Genomic DNA, 19,853 nt, shown 5'->3' with positions numbered 1-19,853 from the left:
GTGCTTGGTGTTTTCCCCTTCTTTTGAGGATTTTTAAGAATCAGTTACTCTCTATGGACACTATTTAATTGAAGTGTCCTAACCTAGCCTTTGGCAATGCGTGAGAAAACATAGTAGCTCTGATGGGATGTACGTATCATAGTCTTTTTTCTTTTTTTCCTCTTGTTTCTGCAATGATTTGTATGTGGCTTTTGGAAGGATGCAGTTCTCTTCCACTCTCTTTCTGTATAGTTGGACCAATGCTCTATCAGATACACCTGGTTATACCACTGAGTTATGGTTTTCTGTCATTAATGAGATAGCAGATAAGGGGCAAGTGAAACTCGGGGGCAGAGCTCAGGCTTCTCCTGCCCAAAGGAGTTTCACTACCACTGGGGATCAATCATGGTGTCCTTCTAACAACAGCTACAACACATACGCTTTCCTCGGAGTGCTGCTCACTTCAAATATTTGTGAATATTTCTCAAATGCTTTGAGATCTGCTTTGAGAAAAATGCAGCAAAATTGCCCAGGCAAGGACTTATTTGTCATATTTATTTGCTGAGCTGTACATGATGAGTGAGGAATTGCTGCAGAGATGGAGGTAAGAGACTTCAATCCCTTGGCAAGCCGCGGGGTATCAACTCTCTTGTGCTAGGCAGCATTAAGTGGTGTTAAAATTGTACCTGGCCAGAGGCTGGCATGAAGTCAAACCTTAAATAAAACTTGTATGAGGAGTGAGCAAGTTGTTTGTCATCTCTCTCAAGCTAACTCTTAAAAATCATGCTGTGCTCAAACTTCCCCTGCTTTGTACTGCGAGAGCCGTTCGTTCAGAGCAGAGTGCTGTGTCTCAGCCCAAATAGTGCTGTGTTGATAACAGGCTTGTGTATAATAGCAGGAAAAAGAAAAATGGATTTAAAGTGGTGGATGTTTGGATAAGGCTAATTAATAAATCCTAGAAGGGAAATAACTCACATGAAGTGAGGCATATCTACAGCTGGCACCTTGACTGTATGGGAAAACATACCTATAAAAGCATTAATGTCATCCTAACAGCAGGAGAGGGAGATAGTAATGACAGTAGGATGCTGGGCCTGAGGGGAGAAAATACGGCAGCAGTTGGATGTGCGTAGGCTTGAGCTGCCCTTCCATGCCCTTCTGTCATTTTCTTCTGGCTTGGGAAGGTTCCCTTCAAGGCAAATGCCTGCTGGGCTCCATGCTGTGCTGTGTTGCAGGATGTAGACGGGAGCATGTTGGAAAAGCTGTGACCTGGAGAGCCTGGCTCCTGTGGTGGTCTCTTGCTGGTGGCCATGTACACCCTCAGGTTAAGGTGTCGAACAGCCACAAATAGCTTATCTGCTCACCTCCAGACTCTCTCAATGCTGTTTCCCCAGATGGCGTGGTTGGAAACGGGGTTGATTTCATCTCTGTTTTCACACCCGTTTCATTTGCCAAGTTTTCTCTAATTGCTTCCTTTCAAAAGGCCTGCAGCAAAAAATCTAGGCACACTTTTCCCCACGTCCTCAGGCTGCAAATTTGTATTTCCCTGCAGCTATCTTGTGGCAGTGCCTGGTAGACAAGCAGGCACTAATGCTGATGTGAAAGAGTCCCTTTGGAAACAGGAAGATTTTGTGGCATGGCAAGGGTGTGCTAGAGACCATTTTGCTTCACCTGATCATCACAGATGTAAAGGATATCAAGGGAAACACTTATTTTGGCTTTGGATTTCCCCACGCAGCTCTCCATGGCTGAAGAGACAGTTAGTGGGGAAGCTGCAGAAATGCAGTTTGGAATGCAGTTCTTGGAATGTGTGCCCAAAGCTCCTCCACTCTTTCCTAGGAGTTCTTTTCTATTTGCACTGCATTGGATTATTTGGTGGTGGGTGGGAGTGTTGTCTTCCATCATAAATCCCCCTCCTAAATTCATTTGAGCATGGGAAGCAGCTATGAGGTATTGTCATTTGAGGGGCAGTCATACAGCTTTACGCAGGGTGGTATTGGGAAGATGGGACACTCTTGCTTCACTTTTCAAATTTCAAGTATGTATCTATCTGTTTCCAAATAAGTGTGTGTTTGAAACATGAAGCTATAGAAAAAAAAAGAATTGCTTTGTTGTAGTTGGTCACAGGATTTAAGAGCTGATTGCTCTTAAAAACATTGTACGGGTTCAGAAAGGAGTACTCCAAAAGCAAACATGATGGAAACTAGGCAAACCTAGCACAAGACCAGTGAGCCCAAGCATGGGGTTTCGGTTGAGCTGCTATTTTTCCTCTCCTTTCATCCACTTCTGACTGCAAACCTTCTCTTGCCACCCCTCCTTAGAGGCAAAGAAATGGGGAGAGAAGTTTTTCACAATACATAGCCGTAGAGCATAAACCAATTTACATGTATAGCTTCAAAATGAACGCTGGGATATGCTAGGGGGATCTGTGGCCTTGGAGGATGAGGATGTGGGATACAGGGGCACGAACATGGACGAGGAGCTTGGCAAAGGGACATGGACATGGGCATAGGCAGCATCATGGTCATGGTCACGGTTAGGGGCAGGGACTGAACCAGCATCTCTTATAAAAGAGAAATCCCACAGTCCACCCTCCCCTCTGCAGGACAACCAGACACCGCAGGCAGACGCTGGCATCCCACTCTCCACTCCCTGCCATCGCCTCAGGATTTTACCTGGCTGGGATGGAAGCCATCCACTGGCTCGATCAGCTGCCAGGGCTCACCGCCCATCCTGTGCCACTCTTCGGCTGCTGCAGAGCACAAAAGAGGAAGGGTTACTGCTCTGCACTGAGATAAGACCCCCCCATCCTCCTCCAAATGCCCACAGTACTTTTAAGCTCACAGCAGCGCTGAGTGAAGATTATGATAATTTACATAAAGTCGTCAGAGCCATTACTGCATACAATCTCCATCTCCTTGGGGCAGTATTTAAGATTTTATTGTTGTTTTTTAAAATCTGAAATATTTAAGCAAGGAAGTGCTGTGAACGTAAATGATTGTAAAACAATTCTCTTTCCCTCCAGTAAGACCAGTGCTGTAGTGAGTGAAGCTATAAATTATTTAATAGTGATTCAATTCTTTTGTATTTTCCACTTTAGTTGCAGCTTCAGCAGAGCAGGAAATACAACTATGAAAGGAAAAGCTACAGAAAACAGGGCTTTTTAGAGAAAGAGATGGTAGCACAGTATTCGCAGGGGCTGATGTCTGCAGGAATGGGATGTCACTTTCAGTTACATTTCTTCCAAATGGCCTTTTTCAACTCCAACAAAATAACCTTTGAATTACATAAGCACAACAGTCGTTGCAAATGATGCTCTACTGTGAGCCGCAGAGCCATTAGAGAAGCAGAAAGCTTGCCTTCTTCAAAAGGGCCGTAGCAATCAAACGTGGAACCAGTGGACATAACATTAACAGACTGTAAATTTGATCATTTCTTTTATAATGACAGATTAAGAATTCCTAATAGAGTGCCTAGTGGGCATCCTGTCAGGAGAAAAGTATTCTCCTTTCAAGTGCTACAGTTTTGACCTAGAATTACCAGCATGGCCTCTGGCTGTTGTGGCAAGAAGCGATGCCCGGATCCTCATTCTGGCCCTGAATTCATAGATTGGCAGCATTCCTGCTTTAACTAAAGAAATGTAATTGTGATGCTTTATTCAACAGCAAAGTGACCTGTTTTGCAGAACAGGACTCGGAAGCTTCTTTCAAAACTGTAGTATGTTGGGCACAATGAAATGCTCATCTTATGTTAGAGCAGGGACTGGGTTCACACACAACACACATGGTGTGAGCTTGGCCAGCCCCTTACAGATGACGTCTTACATTGGGTATGAGGCTGTGTGTTGTGTTGTGCTTTAGACAGACTCCCCTTCCAGTGCCAGAAACAGCAGGTAAGTAAGGTGAGCAAAATTTCTGGCAACAAAGGTCAGTTTAGCCTGTTATTATACTCGACCTCCAAAAATCCTAGAGCTGTTCTTAGACCAACTGCGAGCATCCAGAGGTTGCCTTAAAATATGCCTATCTCCTAGGCTAGGCTAGGCCAGAGCTTGCTCACATCCACTCCAGGAGAAGCCAAAACCAGCCCTTGTTAATGCACTACTTCTTTACATAACCACTAAGTTCTTAAGCCAAAAGCAATTTGAATGCCCACCTAAATCTCCAATAAGTGCTCTACACCCAAGAAGGCTCCATCCAAGAAAGCTGGGAGTGGTTGTGTAGATACCAGCACATGCCCGCCTAGAACTCTTGTCCTCATCACAGCATTGCAACCACTGATAAATATTTGATGCCTGGGGAGCCTAGGGGAGGATTTGCACTTGCTTCAGGAGGAGAGCAGAAAGTAGGTCAGCAGCCTCAGCTCTCTTCTGAGTGCATCCACGAGCTGACAGCTTTACTGATGGAAGCGCACATCGCCGGCTCCAGGGCTGCAGGAAACTTTGCAGGGTGTCTGTCAGAGGTGGTGTTTGTATGTGCATGTGTGTTCGTTTGCCTCGTTTATTTAATGCAGTGTAATCAAGAACAGCAAATTATATCTTGTGTTTCTTTTTGCGAAAGCAAATAAATTACCTAAAGTTATCAGTTCAACTTATTAAAGTAATTTGCCTACCCAGCAGGTAGTTTGTTTCAAATCCCAACGTCTTGTTAAATATTAATTAGCAAAAACCTGGCCACCTTGAAACTCTTTGCTATGATATCTAGCTTGACAAAGGGGTCGGCGTCTTTGAGTTTCAGTTTTGGATGGAAAAAATCCCATCCTAAGCTTTACCTCCTCTGTGTGCTCTGCGTGAGACCCAGCCCAGCTCCCAGAACTGGGTCATGGAGAATAAAATAAATTTGTGAGTTTGATGGGTTTTGGCTCCGGCTGAGACTTTTGCAATAGTCCTGGGTGCCTCAGCAGCTTTGTGCTGCCCAGGATGGGCAGACGCTGACTGGGAGAGGTGTTGGAGATGTACACTTTGAAGTACTGCCAGCTGCTTCTGTCCCTTCACGGCTCTTCTAACTGTCTACGTTCTGAGATTTAAAATGCCATTAAAAAAAAAGGAACATATGGTCCTCAGGCATAATTTTTCAAGCAGGACCTCTTGGTGAATACAAAAATAAGAGAATGCAGATCAGATTTTTTTATTTAATTATTACGCACTGTATATGGAATCTAAAAGTCCATGATATTGAGGAGGCCTCAACATGGCCAAATTGGAGTTCCTGTCCTGTGGGCTGAGGGATGGGGACAAGTCACCCTGGGGAAGAGGTGGCTACAGAGTGTATGGCAATGACCCCACTGCCCGCAGGGAGGGGACAAGACTGTTCCTACCACTGATTTGTCAGGAGTGCTTCTGCTTTCCTCATGATATGTGGTGCTGTAAGTTCTGTTTGTACTGTGTCAGAAAGTGATTTAGGGGATGTGCTTACATAGTGTCACTTAAGATCACATAAGGGTGAGTGTTGCAAGTCCCTCTAGTCAGCGTAGAGTGGTATTTTGGTGCGGAAGGAAACACAGGGCAGAAACTAGTTCCTGCTGAGGGAGATGCTTTTGGCAGCACTGAGCTAAGGGAAGGTGGCTGCATTTCTCAGGGAGGAAAACTGACTGAGAAAACCTGCCCTTGCTACAGAGCTAACACATTGGGATGGGTTAGCACCACTTGAGAGAGGAGAGGGAAAAGCCACTTACTTTGTTTCAGTGGGAAATCCATGTAGAAAACATCAAAGTTGGCAAACTTCTGAGTTCTGCTGATTTCTTTCAGGACATTGGAAAGTTGTAAGGCTCTCTGCAAAAATCAAGCAATGCAGTGAAAACTCAATGCCCTGTGCCATTGCAGATTGCACCGACTCAGATAATGAGACTAACATGACACATAGCTACTTTACCAGAAATTTCTTATGGCAGTGGCCCTGCTCCTGTGTAAGTATTCAGGCCCTCCCATTTCAGGGGCCTTTTGATGAGTAGCAGCCCAGTTCCTCTTAAGGAAGACTAAAACTTTCTGTAGAGGCTCAATGTTTTCCTTTCCCATTATCTCCCTGCTGCTGTATCAGTGGTATTAATGCTCAGCTAGCCAGGCTGTATTCTGCTCTTACTCTCAGTGGAGTAAATTACCTCCATCAGCAACTGACCCAATGTAGGGTGAATTCTACAGACACAACAGAGGTTAAGACCTCCTAAATACTTAACAGTATTTAGGAAACAGGGCATGTAACAGCTGTTATGTGCCCTGTACGTTCTGTAGTGCTGGTGTTAAATAAGGTGCAGTCCTGCAAAGATTTAGGAATGTGCTTCAGAAGTCAAGAGGGGTGGAGCATACAGTGCAAAACATATGTAAAACCTGGCAAAATCAAAGCCATATTTTTTGTTGGCCATGCCACCAGGAGCAATGGCCTGTGAGCAGTTTCCTTATCAAAGAATTTCTTCTCAAAGAGCAAGACCCTGAATGTTTTTGTCTCATGGAGATCATGGGGACCTCAGAGAGATCACGTCTCTCAAGAATGAATTTGGACAGCTGAAGGATCACGGGATGAACACAGGTTAGCTGTGCTGTGCACTGAGAGCCTGCAGGATACTTGAAAGGATGGGCACAGAAAATGCCACATCTTGTCACCCACATTTATGGAAGAAAAAGTGTTCTGATGTCTTGCATTTGGGATACCAGGTTTAGTCCAGCATCATAGCAGTCATATAAGACTAAAGCAAAATGAAAGAGATCAGTACATAGTTTCAGTTTAAGCTTTCTCTCGATATGGAGATGTTGCATATTCTTTTAGTTGCTCTGCATTCCAATGATGTATTTTTATCTGTTCTGGCTGTTGCAAAATGATTTAGGGCATCTTGTGCTGTTTCGGTGAAAACATCTGGTTGTATAACACAAGACACCTGGTATTTAGGAAGAATTTCATCACGGAGAGGGTGTTCAATATTGGAAGTGGCTCACCTGGCAGATAGTGGAGTCCCCACCCCTGGAGGTATTAATGAGACTCGTGGATGTGGCACTAAGGGACACGGTCAGTGGTGGGTCTTTGTAAGTCAGGTGGACAGTTGGACTTGCTGGTCTTGGAGATCTTTTCCAGGGTAAATAATTCTAGGATTCTATGCAAGATTCAGGGGTAGGGCCGACTGGAAGACTCTCTGGGCAAGAGGGTGGACCTGCACATCAAACTCAGAGGTACCATTTCTCCTTACCTCTGAGGTCAGGTTCCTGAGGGTCTCATTGGCAGTCAGCCAGCCGCTGCAGGGGCTCACCTGGGTGGGCAGGGGAGGCAGGGGGTCAGTGGCAAGCAAATGAGAGGAGAGGGCAGGGGTGCTCCTAAGGGAGACCTTACCTGAAGGCAGTTGAGGAAAGTGTACAGCTGGCTGTAGGTGACGTCTCTGTTCAGCTGCCCTGCAAAACACAGAGAGGGAAGCTCTGCATGCCCAGTGGCCACAGGTACTGCCATGACTTTGCTTTGTGGCTCCACGCATCCCCAGATTTTTCATTGCTGTTCCAGGAACTGCAGAGCATGACAGCACCCAAATGGAATGGGCTCCTCGGGCTGCTTTGTAGGAGCAACATGGCACAGGTATGGCTCCTTCTCTCATCCTACAGTCAGGGAACAACAGCAGGAGAGCTCAAACATCAAGGGCAGGTGGGAATGTCCCGGACCCACACAGTCCCAAGTGCCAGGTCCTGACAAGGGTTTTTGTGGGGCCTGGGGTGCAAATGGCTGCCACAGTCGATGGGTTTGGTCTACATGAGCCCAGGTGGGTATTTTGTCAGAAAGCCAGGATGACTGCTGGCGGAGCCTGATGGGCTGCCAAGCAGGGAAACCTCCTCACAACCTGTCGGAAGATCTGCCAGAAGTGATGTCTTGCTGCAAAACATGTTGCTGAGGATTAATTGGTTCCCTCTGAGGTGATTGAAGCCCTCTGAAAAATTGCCAACTGGCCCTATAGCTAATCGCTCCTGGTTTGCCTTGTGCCAAAAATGCTACGTGTTATCTTTGATAATTAGACACCCAGTAGAGGAGCCGCCCCTGTGATAAACATGCACTCAAGCACAGAAGTGCATTTGTGTGACTGAAGAGTTATTATCTCCCCCTGAGCCAGAAGGAATGGGGGTTTTCTTTTTTTTTCATTATGTTTTCACTTGATAGTAGTACAGTGCTAATTTGGGAAAAGGTGATGAATCACAGAATCACAGGGGTTGGAAGGGGCTTCCAGAGATCACCAAGTCCAACCCCCTTGCTAAAGCAGGTTCCCTATAATAGGTTGTATAGGCAGGCATCCAGCCAGGTGTTGAAAACCTCCACAGAAGAAGTCTCCACAACCTCTCTGGGCAACCTGTTCCAGTGCTCCATCACCCTTAACATAAAGAAGTTCTTCCACATGTTTGTATGGAACTTCCCATGTTCAAGTTTATTACTCCTTGTCCTGTCACTACACACCACCAAGAAGAGCCTGGCTTCATCCATTTGCCTCCCACCTCCATTTAGATGTTTATAAACATTAATCAGATTCCCCTCTCAGTCTTCTTTTCCCCAGGCTGAACAGATCCAGGTTACTCAGTCTTTCCTCACAGGGGAGATGCTCCAGGCACTTTATCATCTTTGTGGCCCTTCACTGGACTCCTTCTAGGAGATTCCTGTCTTTTCTGAACTGGGAAGCCCAGAACTGGACACGGTAGTCTGAATGTGGCCTCCTATGGGCAGAGTAGAAGGGGAGGATTATAGAACAATAGTAGAAATGGAGACTTCAGACTTCCTGAGAAAAGGAATGTACTTTTGAGGGGCAAAATGACCAGGCAGTATATCAAGCAGAAACTATGGGGCCTATGGGTAATGACAGAACTTGGGGAAATCAAAGCCACGTGAAAGCTCAAATAGCAAAAATCATTTGAAGATAAAATCTACCAGCTCACTGAAGTGATTTACCTTCTCTTCTTTCCCCTTACTGATGAAGACTGATATGGCAACAACTTCTTACTTATTCAGATGCAGGAAAGATTTCTTTACCCAAAGATCAGAAGGAACATACTTTTGGCCTGGTTCCTCTACAGTTCCTCATACCTACACTTGAATGGAGAACACCAAACATACTTTTGTTACGTGTAAAAATGTCATGGTTTTATGATTTTTGTTAATGGTATTTCGATAAAAACTTTCTTTGCTACCTAGATGAAATATTTTGTGTTTTTTCTTTATTGACAGTGGGATAATAAGAACAAACATTATCTCGAGGCTCCTAAGGGCAACCTTGCTCGAGAGAAAGCCTCAAAACGTGCCTATGTGGTGTGAAGCTTCAGTGGTCACACCTATGTGCAGAATAGGAGGTGGCAGTCACCCGAGTGCTTGTGGAAAATTTATTTCTCTAGTATCTACTCAGTCTTTTGCAACTCCTTGGCTTAATCCTGCCCTGGTCCACACCTAGTTTTACCAAGACGTCCATCAGTCAGAGGCTGGAGTTGTTCACCAAGTGCCCAGCTTGTTTCCACCTCCACATTTTGTGTTGAGCACGGTTTGGGGCTGAGTGGGTTTGGGCATCGTATGTTTAGGGATCTGCCCTCTAGCTGCTCTATTCCATGCTGGAGGTGACTGTCCAACTGCACAGGCAAGTTCATATTTTCCAGATCTCCACTACTTAGGCTTACTTGAAATATGCCGATATTTCACAAATTACCCAGGCAGAGAAGGAAACATGAGTGAGTGATAACCAAGAGGACCCCACAACATCTCATATTTACCCAGAGGATGATATCTGTTGTGCAGATTATCCCAGAGAAAGCGGCCATCCACCAAGCCTGTCAGAATCACGTGGCTGCTGTTTGGAAGCCGGGAGTCCAGGTATCGCAGAGCTTGCATGACGTTGGAGAACATTTCTTTGGGGGTGGTCATGTGAGCCAGCGTGTCCTGGTTCCTATAGAAGAGGGTGCAAACAGGGCATTGTGTCAGGCACTGCTGGGCCTACAAACAGGCACGTGCAATAGCAGTGCTTTCTTGTTTTCTGTTCTTCCATGTTAGGTTAGCTGAACAAAACCTTATAGAAGTGATGCTCTTTAGACTCTTGTTGCTATTGCCGTAATAATGAGCAATGCAGAAATTAACAAACAAAAGGCAGGTGTGCAGTCTTGTTTTGTGGAGTGACCTCTGAAGTTGAAATAAATTCCAACTTACACAAGAAAAACAAACAAGCCAAACTCCCCCAGGCTTCCTAGAGAAAACTGCTCTTGTTGTATTAATAAAACAACCACTGCATTATATAAAGAATGATCGCCTGATCTCTCCTGAGCGCTACTGCCTCATATCAACAGGTGGATGGAGGTGTCTCCAGGCAGGTAATCTCCCAAGGGCTGGGGAGATGATACTGGTCTGTTGTGAAAATGCAGCTCAGCTTGACCAAAGCTTTCAGAAAGAAAGGGCTTTTCCTGGAATCCTTTATCTGAAGAGCACCCCTAAGCCTTCCACGTGGTACAGGGGCTTGGAGACCTTCCCTGTCAAAGTCCATGAGCCACATATAGCCAATACGGCTTCCCCATGAGTAAGAGCAGGGCAAGCTCAAGATGGAGATGACTAAACCGTTGGGAAACCAGGCAGGATTGCTTTGCTGGTGAATGCCCTGGAAAAGCAGAAGCCTCCACAACCTCTGGTGTTTTGCTTTGAGGCACTAGAAACGGCTGCACTGTGGGGAGGACTGAGTCCTATGTGGCAGTGCCATGCTCTTCGGTTAAGGATCTGGGATTCCTTGCTAAGCTACATTTTGCCTGCAAGATAATAATTAGACAAGTTTCCTGGGCCTAGATGTTGATCTTAGTGCAGTCTGTGCTTCTGCAGTGTCTGAGAATTTCTGGTTAGAGAGAAGTGAAAAACAGCATTAAGATTCAGGTTCATGTTTGTGACAGCCACCCAAACCAAAGTACTTTTGAGATAAGGCTGTAGTTTTGCCCTTAAATTATTTCATTTTCACCTGCAGGTGTTGCAGAACTTGATTTCAAAATACTGAGCTGATGTAAGGTCACTATGGTAAGCAAATACAGCAGAGGGAGAAAAAATTGATAAGACATTCATAGCTCCATGTTCTCTTGTCATTCCCCACTGAAGCCACGCAGGTGTTTCCATGCATTTCTTTACATTTCTTCTCTGTGCCAGGCTTTGAAATTAAAACCTCTGGAACCTCTGGAAGCTGGTATCATTCCAGCATGTAGCAAGCAGCATTAATGGCAGGATGCTTGGCTGCTTGCATTGGATCAGGCTATTTTAGTGAAAGCTCCCTGCTTCCATACAGTACACAAATGCACAATGGATGGACACATGCAACTCGTGGATGTCTCAACACCACAGGTTCCACATAGAGAAAGCCTCATGCAATCTGGACAATGCTTTTCCAGCTCTCCTCAAAACATGTTTGGCCACTGTCACCTTTGTGTTTGCTGCAGAAGTTGTAATTTCAAAGCTGGGAAAGAGAGGCTGGAGAAGGTTGCCATGCCCCAAGTGCAATCAAAAGGTGCAGAGACAGCGTGGTGTCTGCAATTGGTGGTGCTCATTATTCTCAGAGTGTGGACATTACTGGGAGCGTACATCACACCCTCAGTTTCATTATCTTCCTCCTCTACAAGAATCCAAGTAACTCGTTGCCCTGCCCTTCACATGAAAGTGGGCATTTTAACTACACCTTGGCCAAGAATTGTGTCTCCAGTGTGCTCAGCACGACTCTCTCGACTGAAGCTCAAACACATCCAGATGGCCAGAAAGACAAAAATTACTGCTCTTCAAAGATGTCCTGAACAGGTTTTCATTTGTCGAGTTTGTGGCTTATAGCCAGGCATTCTGGATGCTGCACATTCTGGATGCTTTGGGCATTATCAGACCATAGAGTGACCAGACGACAAAAAAATCCTGCTGTGCTCCCCATCCCATCCAGTGGAAGCACGATGTTTCCATACCAGCTGCAGTATTTCCTTCACTGGAGTCACAGGGATCAACACAGCCAGCATCTCTTTTGATGCTATGGATGTTGTGGAGGAAAACAGACAGCAAAGAAAATCAGAGCAGACAAAAGTGTCTCTGGCAGGTAATGGGCACCACGACAAAGCAGTAACAAATGCTGTTTTGTAACATACAAATGGATGACATAAAGTTGAAATCATTTAAACTTGTGGAGAGCTTCTTTTTTTCCTTCAGGCAAGAATAGAAAGCTGTGCTAGGGGCAGGGGAAGTGAGAGGATTAACCTGCAGAAGGAGGACTAAATCACAGGGAAAAGCAGTGACTTTAGCAGAGTTGGAATACATGCTCAGCAGAGTCAGGGCCAAGCCTGGGAGAAGACATATCAAGATGGCTCCTGGGCACTGTAGGGACAGAGAGAGCACTTCCTTGGTTCTTGTCCATCCCTGTCTGGAGCACAGCACCCAACATGCCAAGTTCTAACCCAAGCACATGCTGTTAAGCAAAGCTTAAGACCATTGAAATGGGGATGTGTTAATGACAGCCTTCATAATAGTGCCAGCTTTATTATATAGCCTGCAGATGAGCCCTCAAAAGCGTTGGAAGGTCTTCCATGTGTGTGCATTATAGAATCATAGAATCACAGAATGGCCTGGGTTGCAAAGGAGCACAGTGCTCACCCAGTTCCAACCCCCTGCTGTGTGCAGGTCGCCAACCAGCAGCCCAGGCTGCCCAGAGCCACATCCAGCCTGGCCTTGAATGCCTGCAGGGATGGGGCATCCACAGCCTCCTTGGGCAACCTGTTCCAGTGCCTCACCAGCCTCCGGGTGAAAAACTTCCTCCTAATATCCAACCTAAGCCTCCCCTGTCTCAGTTTAAAACCATTCCCCCTTGTCCTATCACTCTCCATCTTGTAAACAGCCATTCCCCTCCTGTTTATCTGCTCCCTTCAAGTACTGGAAGGCCACCATGAGGTCTCCCCAGAGCCTTCTCCAAGCTGAACGAGCCCAGTTCCCTCAACCTTTCCTCACACAGAGCTGCTCCAGCCCTCTGCTCATCTCAGTGCCTCCTCTGGCCCCGCTCCCAGAGCTCCACGTCCTTCCTGTGCTGGGGGCCCCAGGCCTGGACGCAGCACTGCAGATGGGGCCTCACAAGAGCCGAGCAGAGGGGGACGATCACCTCCCTCTCCTGCTGGCCGCCCCTTTTTCATGCAGCCCAGAACACAGCTGGCCTTGCGGGCTGCAGGCGCACACTGCTGCCTCATGGCCAGCTTCCACCAGGACCCCCAAGTCCTCCTCTGCTGGGCTGCTCTCAAGGAGTTCTTCTCCCAGTTTGTTTTGGAGTAGCACTCTGCCATCACTACAGGAAGGGCGAAGGAGAGATGCTCTTCAAGCAAACTTCCAAGGGATCATCTACCCTCTCCCAGTCAGATGGGAGGGAGTGACCTCAGAGACAGTGAGGGATGGAAAGAAGTCCCTGTTCAAGGCAACAAGCAGACTGCCTCTCAGCCTGTCCCACCTTCCCAGGTGCCCTTACATAGCAGGTATGAGGCTCTGGAGCTGGAGGGACAGGGGGATGTGGATGTGGGTGAAGGTCCACCCACACAGGAGAGATTGCCCGGGGCTAATCAGACTGCTCCCCGTATTGCTGCAGTGTCAATCTGGAAGGGCTGTCATCATATCCTTTCACAGGGGAACAAAGGATCCGTCCCACAGGGAGATGTGTTGCCTGCAGGTTAGCAAGGCTTTAAATTAGAGATGATGGGAGAAGGGGATTTCTGGGTGACAGAGAAGAGCATGGGAATGCTGTCAGCTTGGGAGGTGGAAGGGGAAAGCCCCAACTTGTTCTAGAGGTATTAGGGAGGGCTCCTCTGGGAAGGCAACGATCACATATTAAAACATGTGTTTGAAAGTATCAGCCTAAATCAGATTCATGTCTTTGGCTGTTGTGGTTTCAGCTGAGATAATTTTCAGTGCTGTGTTTTGGACTTAAATGAGAATTATGTTGATAACACAGCAATGTTTCAGCTGTTGCTGAGCAGTGCTGCACAGGGCCAAGGACGTTTCAGCTTTTCATGCTGGGGGAAAAAGGAGCTGGGAGGGGACAGTTTAGAGCAGCTGACCTAAACCAGCCAAAAGGCTGACCAATACTACGTGAGTTCATGATCAGCAATAAAAGTAGGGTTTGGGGAGCAGCTGCTGCTTGGAGAGATTGGCTGGGCATTAGCAGCTGGTGAGCAATTGTTTCAGGCATCACCTGTGTTGCTCATTCTTTTTGTTGTTACTGGAGATTTTTGTTAGTTCTCCTTCCTTTCCCTTCCTTTTGCTTCCAACTCTTGCTTATTAAATTGTCCTACCTCAACCCAGTGAATTCTTGCACTTCCCAGTTCTCTCCAGCATACCACAGCAAGTGAACAGTTGTGTGGTGCTTAGCTGCCTGCCAGGTCAAACTGTGAGACTGGCTTAAAAGGAAATCTGAAGATCCATCATGGTGAAGATGATGTTAGATAGACAGCGTGTCCTTTTAGACCACTTGCAAAAACAAAGCTGGGGTTTGGGTGTGCTGCGCACTGACCTGCTTGCAAGTGTGGACTTTCTGGGCTGTAGTTTTGTCACTAAGGGAGGAAGAGAAGTATCAAAACAATGACCTCTAGGCAACCCTGTGAGCGTTCATAATGGGTAGTGCCAGAATCATTAGTTTGGAAAGCTTCAGTTCATTCTCCTGCTGAGCTTGTGATGTGAGCAAAGCCAGAAAGAAAAAAAAAAGCCATCAGGAGAGCACAACAAAGCCTGCAGGCAGTGTGCAGCATAGGCAGCATGGAAATCGACCTTGACAGGAGACCATATTGTGGTTCTTCACAAAAGGTAGGAATGGCTCACTACCCCATCTGGTGGGAGATGGCACACTGGGCAAAATGGGTACACATGCTCATAAATGCTATTATTTTTCCTCCTGTTGTTGTAATCCTTCATTTGCTATATAAGAAATAGTCGACTTCAAGCATTGCCTTTGGTCACTTTATCAGTACAAAAAAGACAGAAGAGCTCTAAGTAAGGGCTGGTAGGCAGCAACGATTGATGCAGATAAGGTGATAACTAGTATTTTCAGCAGAAAAATGAGAGTGAAGCAAAGACCAAGCAACAGCAGCAAAGCAGAACATCACTGAGGGGAAGCCTAAAGCAAAGAGAATAAAATTTCAAAGCAGCAAGGAATAGTCTAAAGAACCAAATTTATGGCCATATAAAAGCTAGCTTGATTTCCACCTTACCCATTGCAGACGTCATTCCCAATTGTAGCATAGATAACTATGGCTGGATTGTCCAACAGTTGGTTTCTGGCCAAACTGAAAGGTAAATCAGCAGCATATTAGTGGGCAGTACATCCTCAGAGCCTGAATCACATGCTGCATGAGTTCATGTTTGGAAGTAGTTTGTTCAGATTTTGCCAATGCTCAGATGGCTATAGTTCTAGGTTTTGTTTTGTTTTTCTTTTCTGTAATTTTATATTTTAATCAAGGTTCTCACATTAATTTTTTTCCTCGTTCCTTTCACCCCTTATGGATTTTTCTCTTTCACTGCCCCTCTTGCTGGCTTTGTATCTCTGTACTATTCAGAAGCCAAATCAAGCAGTTTCATTTCAGGGCAAAGACATAAATCAAGCTGTGAAGTTTTTAATTAGAGATGGGACAAAACTGTATGTGTGGCTGACAACTGCATTTATGGATGGGATTGAGCACAATATCAAATTAGGATGTGGCTTGAAGTTCAGCAAGACAGAGGAATGATTCATTAATGTTTGCTTTTTTTTTTTTTTTCTGCAGGGGAGAACTGTAGATCTTTCAGGAGTGAACTGCATCAGTGTAGAGAAGGCTAACCCTAAGCCTGACCCTAACCCTAAACCAAACCCAACCGTTCCATAGCCAAATTCATCTGAAAAGGAATGATTCTTCCTCTGCATGTCTGGTAGCTACTCAGTTCTATCCATACAGGGATAATACTCCAGGCATGCCCACGTCCATCACATTGCTACTAATCAGGAGCAATGTGGTCAGTGAGATCCATAGGATAGATATAAGGCAGAGCTCAACCTTTTCCCAAAATCCATGGAAATGCTCCACTGGCTTAAGATTAAGGCCTTGGAGTTGGTGACATCCACATTTTAAGAGTTTTTCCTCTCTTAATGAATGCTGGTACTATAGGGGAAACAGACAGCACTTTGGAGCACAGTGGCCTGGTGAAGTTGTGCTTCTTGAGGTACTTGTGGATAATGCATTCACTGCAGGGCCCTGCTGCTTCTGTTTGAGGGTGTAGGATCCCACACACACTTCTGTACCTGCAGTCAGCATTCAGAATCCCATCAAACACTCACCTTTTTATTAAACCGAGGAGATTTCGTGAAGAACCACCTGATCACATGCAGCAGGAATAAGAGGAACAGTAAAAAAAAATCATTACAGGGACAAACAAAGGGAAAAGCAAAACCCAATTCACTGCACATTTCTAAGAATGTAGGAGTGTTAAAAATAACATGGCAGCAGCAAGTGCCTCTGTAACCTTCTTGTGCGCCAGCATTAGGAAATAAAGCTGCATCCAGTACCTGCTGACTCTCACCTGAGTTCACACATCAGACCATAGAAAGTCAGATACTTACAAGTGTTGGGTTGTTTGGATCTGGCTTTTAATCTAGATCTGGCAGCTTCTTCCCATCTGTTGAACATAGTAGTCTCTTGTAAACCAGCCAACCTGACTTGTCAACAGTTGATCTGCTTTTAACTTTTCCTATAAACTGCAAGAGGAACTGTTCTCACTCTCCTAAGTGTCTCACAGCTATGGCACATTGGGAGTGATTCAGGTCCTAAACATAGGCACCAAGAGCCGTTTTTGACATCCCAGGGTACCCAGGATGCCTGCAGCAGGATTGGCAGATACAACACAGGATGCCTGTGAGATTGTGCACTTCTGGAGGGGCAGCTGGCAGTGGGAAATATTCTGCAAAGACTCTCTGCTTTGCTACAGCACCAGGCACCAATGTTGGGGTGTTTGCATCACTGCTGCCACCAGTGGCAGACTTATGAAAAATAGTATTAGGCCAGCTGCAATGCTCCATAAAAGCTCTGCATTTCATTAGCAATTCACCCAAATGGTTGGGTGCAACGTTTTCTTCCTCTGGGAAAAGAAATAGCTAAACCTAAGCATCTGTAAAGGTATGCTGCATTTCATTTATACCTTGAATAAGAAAAGCATTTCCCAATCAAGAGAGCTTTTATGCATAGAACTTTCAAGCAGGCCTTGCTAGAAAGTGTATGCATCCCAGCTGTCTGCAGCATGCAAGTCAAACTCCGTCACCTGCACAACAAGAGTGGCAGCAAAAAAGCAGCCAGGAGAAGCATGGTGCTTTGTTCAGGATTGGACCGGGACTGTGACAGCAAGCAGCTCACCCACAGCATGATTCATGAACATGAACTTCAGAAGAGAAGGCCCTATGCATTGTACTGGCTTTTATTTTGTCGCATTTTCACTTTCTCTCCTCTTTTCTCCCTCTTCTTGTTATCACACTCCGCTCAGCTCCTCCCTGCTCTCTCCTTTATTCTGCATACTGCCTTGAAGCTTGCTTTGAGGAGCAAATCCGGTCCTCCCGTGGTTTGCGGGGGGAAAGTTGTGGGCAGAGCATCATTAAATCTCCGCTGGACTGGTGTTGTGAAAAGATCTAAGAGATAAACCCCTAAGGTAGCAATAATACACTTTGCATCTGAATAGAAGTGCCTTTGTTACTATCGCCAACTGCATATATCACAAAATCCTTTATGTTTTAAATAATCCAGTTCTTCCAGGCTAAAAATGAATGTCTCTCTCTGCTCTCTCTCTCTTGAGGGTTGCTAGTCCAAGCAAAATCCACTTCTCCTGTTGAGAAGCCCTTTTCAGCAGAATAAGAGCTCACACAATCCTTAGAAAACACAGCTTGGAACAGAAAAACCACTAGCTGTCTGGTTTTTTTCTGCTTAATATCCTTTCAGCAAGAATTCAGCATCTCTCTGTTAAGCCGCTCTGCCGCATGACTCCCTGAACTGAGTGCTAGTGCAAATAAATTAATTGGGATCTCTGGAAATTAAAGATGTATTTGCAAAAGCTAAGAGGCTCTTCTTGTGTAGGTGCTACCTCCATGAGTGTAGATAGTGAAAAGCAGCTCAGCACAGTTACAGACCAAGACAAAAGACTGAGAAAATGAAGGGCTTTCATAGAGAGCATTTTCTTATGAGAAAACTGAGTTATTAAGGAAGCTTTTATGATCTAGGTTGCAATTCCTGAAGAAAACATTCAATAGAGAAGAAAGAGATCAGGCAGAATGAGTGTTTGAACTTCTGTTACCCCTGCATTGCAGAATGCCTGCCGTCTCCTCCTGGACCTCTCCTCACCTCCCCTTAGTTGCTTTCCAAACATTTTCAGACTGGTGGCACTTTTGGTGAGGAGTCAGGGTTGGTTTTACTTCCACAACCCCAAGTTTCACAAGCCTTGAAATTCTTCTAAGGTTTGCTTTGCTTGGTTTGCTTGCTCAAGCCCTTGTATGGCTGACAATGTGCAGTGTGGACCTGCACAGATAGAGTCTGGGTCCAGATAGCACAGAAAGTGCTGCATGGCTAAGAAAGGCTTCTGCTTTCTCATCTTTCGCTCCCTTATGCTGTGAAAGCAATTAGAAATGCAGTCATGTAAAAGAAAAATAGTTTCTGATTTTCCCCAAGTGAACTGTGAGCACAGTAGAATTTCTAAGACAGCCAAAATCTAAAAACTCCACAAAACCATGATTCTTTCTAAACTGGTTTCAAAGCCACCATGAGGTACCTGGCTCTTGATTGCTCAGAGAGCCATGGCATGTGTTAACGTGGCTGATTTTTTCTCATGGAAGGCAAAAATCCCAAAGAGACAGATCAGACTATGAGTAGCAAAGTCATACACAGTATAACCATGATCTTTAACAGAGTGCAATGTCCAAGTATCTCATGGAAAACATGGATGAGAATCACAGAATTGTGCTGTAATTATTTAGAAATTCTTTAGAAATGAGGGTGTTCACTTTCTCCATGTTTACTTAGTGATACTTTGGAATATTTGAGCAAATCATTGTACAGAACAGGATGCTTCTATCAAAGGGGTTTCTGCATGTGCTGGGACACATTCGAGCTCCACGTCTGAGCTTCCAGACCCAATTCTCACATCTTAGGATCAACCCTAGTCAGTCAAAACGCAGAAATAACCTATGGACTGCAAGCATGTGTGAAGATGCCAGAAGTTGAGACACCAAAATCATACTGAAAAGGATGAATGAAGAAATTAAAATGTTGGTGGAGAACATTGATTAGGAGTGAGAGCTGATTGGTGTGCATCCACAGTTGGCCCACACCTCCAGAATTTCTGTCTTTCATTGCATCTCTCTGGGTCAGCACTGGTTTTGGAGAAGGAGAAGTTCCCCCAGCTGGCGCTCAGTCAGGCCAGTGGTCAGTTTTATCTTCACTGATACCAGCAGTGCCAATTTAAATCCTCACATTCTGTGGAACTTATGCTGAACAAGGCAAGAAGAGCAAACCTTTTATAATATTGTGTTCACTGTGATGATTAAGAGAAGATACCAAGGGATGATCCCCTGAGATTTTTCTATCGCTTTGGTAATTTTCCTCCTTTTAAAATTCCCTTCTCAATTTTTCTTCACATCCTTTTGCCTTGTCACAGGCTCCTCTCCTTTTGTATCATGCAGGAGTCTGCAGTGTAAGTATGAGAGAGAGAAGTATAAAAAGGAATGGTGCATACAACGAGATCTCTCTTTTTAATTTTTATTTTTTATTTTTTTTTAAGTTTGTGAGGTAATTGGGAAGATAGAAAAAAGGAAGGCACATCTATTAACTTAAACAGAGGAAAACAAGGTGATAGGTTATCAGACACTGAGGTTAACTCACTATAAATGAGAATGGTTGGCCTCCTCTA

At 45.2% G+C, this 19,853-nt stretch overlaps 1 protein-coding gene across 1 annotated transcript in view; it reads right to left on the bottom strand.

The window, feature by feature from the left end:
* The window catches only part of AOAH (acyloxyacyl hydrolase), a 67,666-nt gene that overhangs the window by 6,346 nt on the left and 41,467 nt on the right, over positions 1 to 19,853 (bottom strand). Inside the window, exons 15-21 of the mRNA XM_052695793.1 lie at positions 16,249 to 16,285; positions 15,149 to 15,223; positions 9,686 to 9,858; positions 7,290 to 7,348; positions 7,150 to 7,209; positions 5,650 to 5,746; positions 2,655 to 2,731 (exon numbers count right to left, since the gene is read on the bottom strand). Coding sequence (XP_052551753.1) covers positions 2,655 to 2,731; positions 5,650 to 5,746; positions 7,150 to 7,209; positions 7,290 to 7,348; positions 9,686 to 9,858; positions 15,149 to 15,223; positions 16,249 to 16,285 — 578 coding nt within the window. The remainder of the gene's footprint in view (positions 1 to 2,654; positions 2,732 to 5,649; positions 5,747 to 7,149; positions 7,210 to 7,289; positions 7,349 to 9,685; positions 9,859 to 15,148; positions 15,224 to 16,248; positions 16,286 to 19,853) is intronic.

This window comes from Tympanuchus pallidicinctus, unplaced genomic scaffold, assembly GCF_026119805.1.
Source record: "Tympanuchus pallidicinctus isolate F22 unplaced genomic scaffold, pur_lepc_1.0 scaffold3, whole genome shotgun sequence".
Classification (NCBI taxonomy): Eukaryota; Metazoa; Chordata; class Aves; order Galliformes; family Phasianidae; genus Tympanuchus; species Tympanuchus pallidicinctus.
This window is presented reverse-complemented; position numbering and strand designations above follow the sequence as displayed.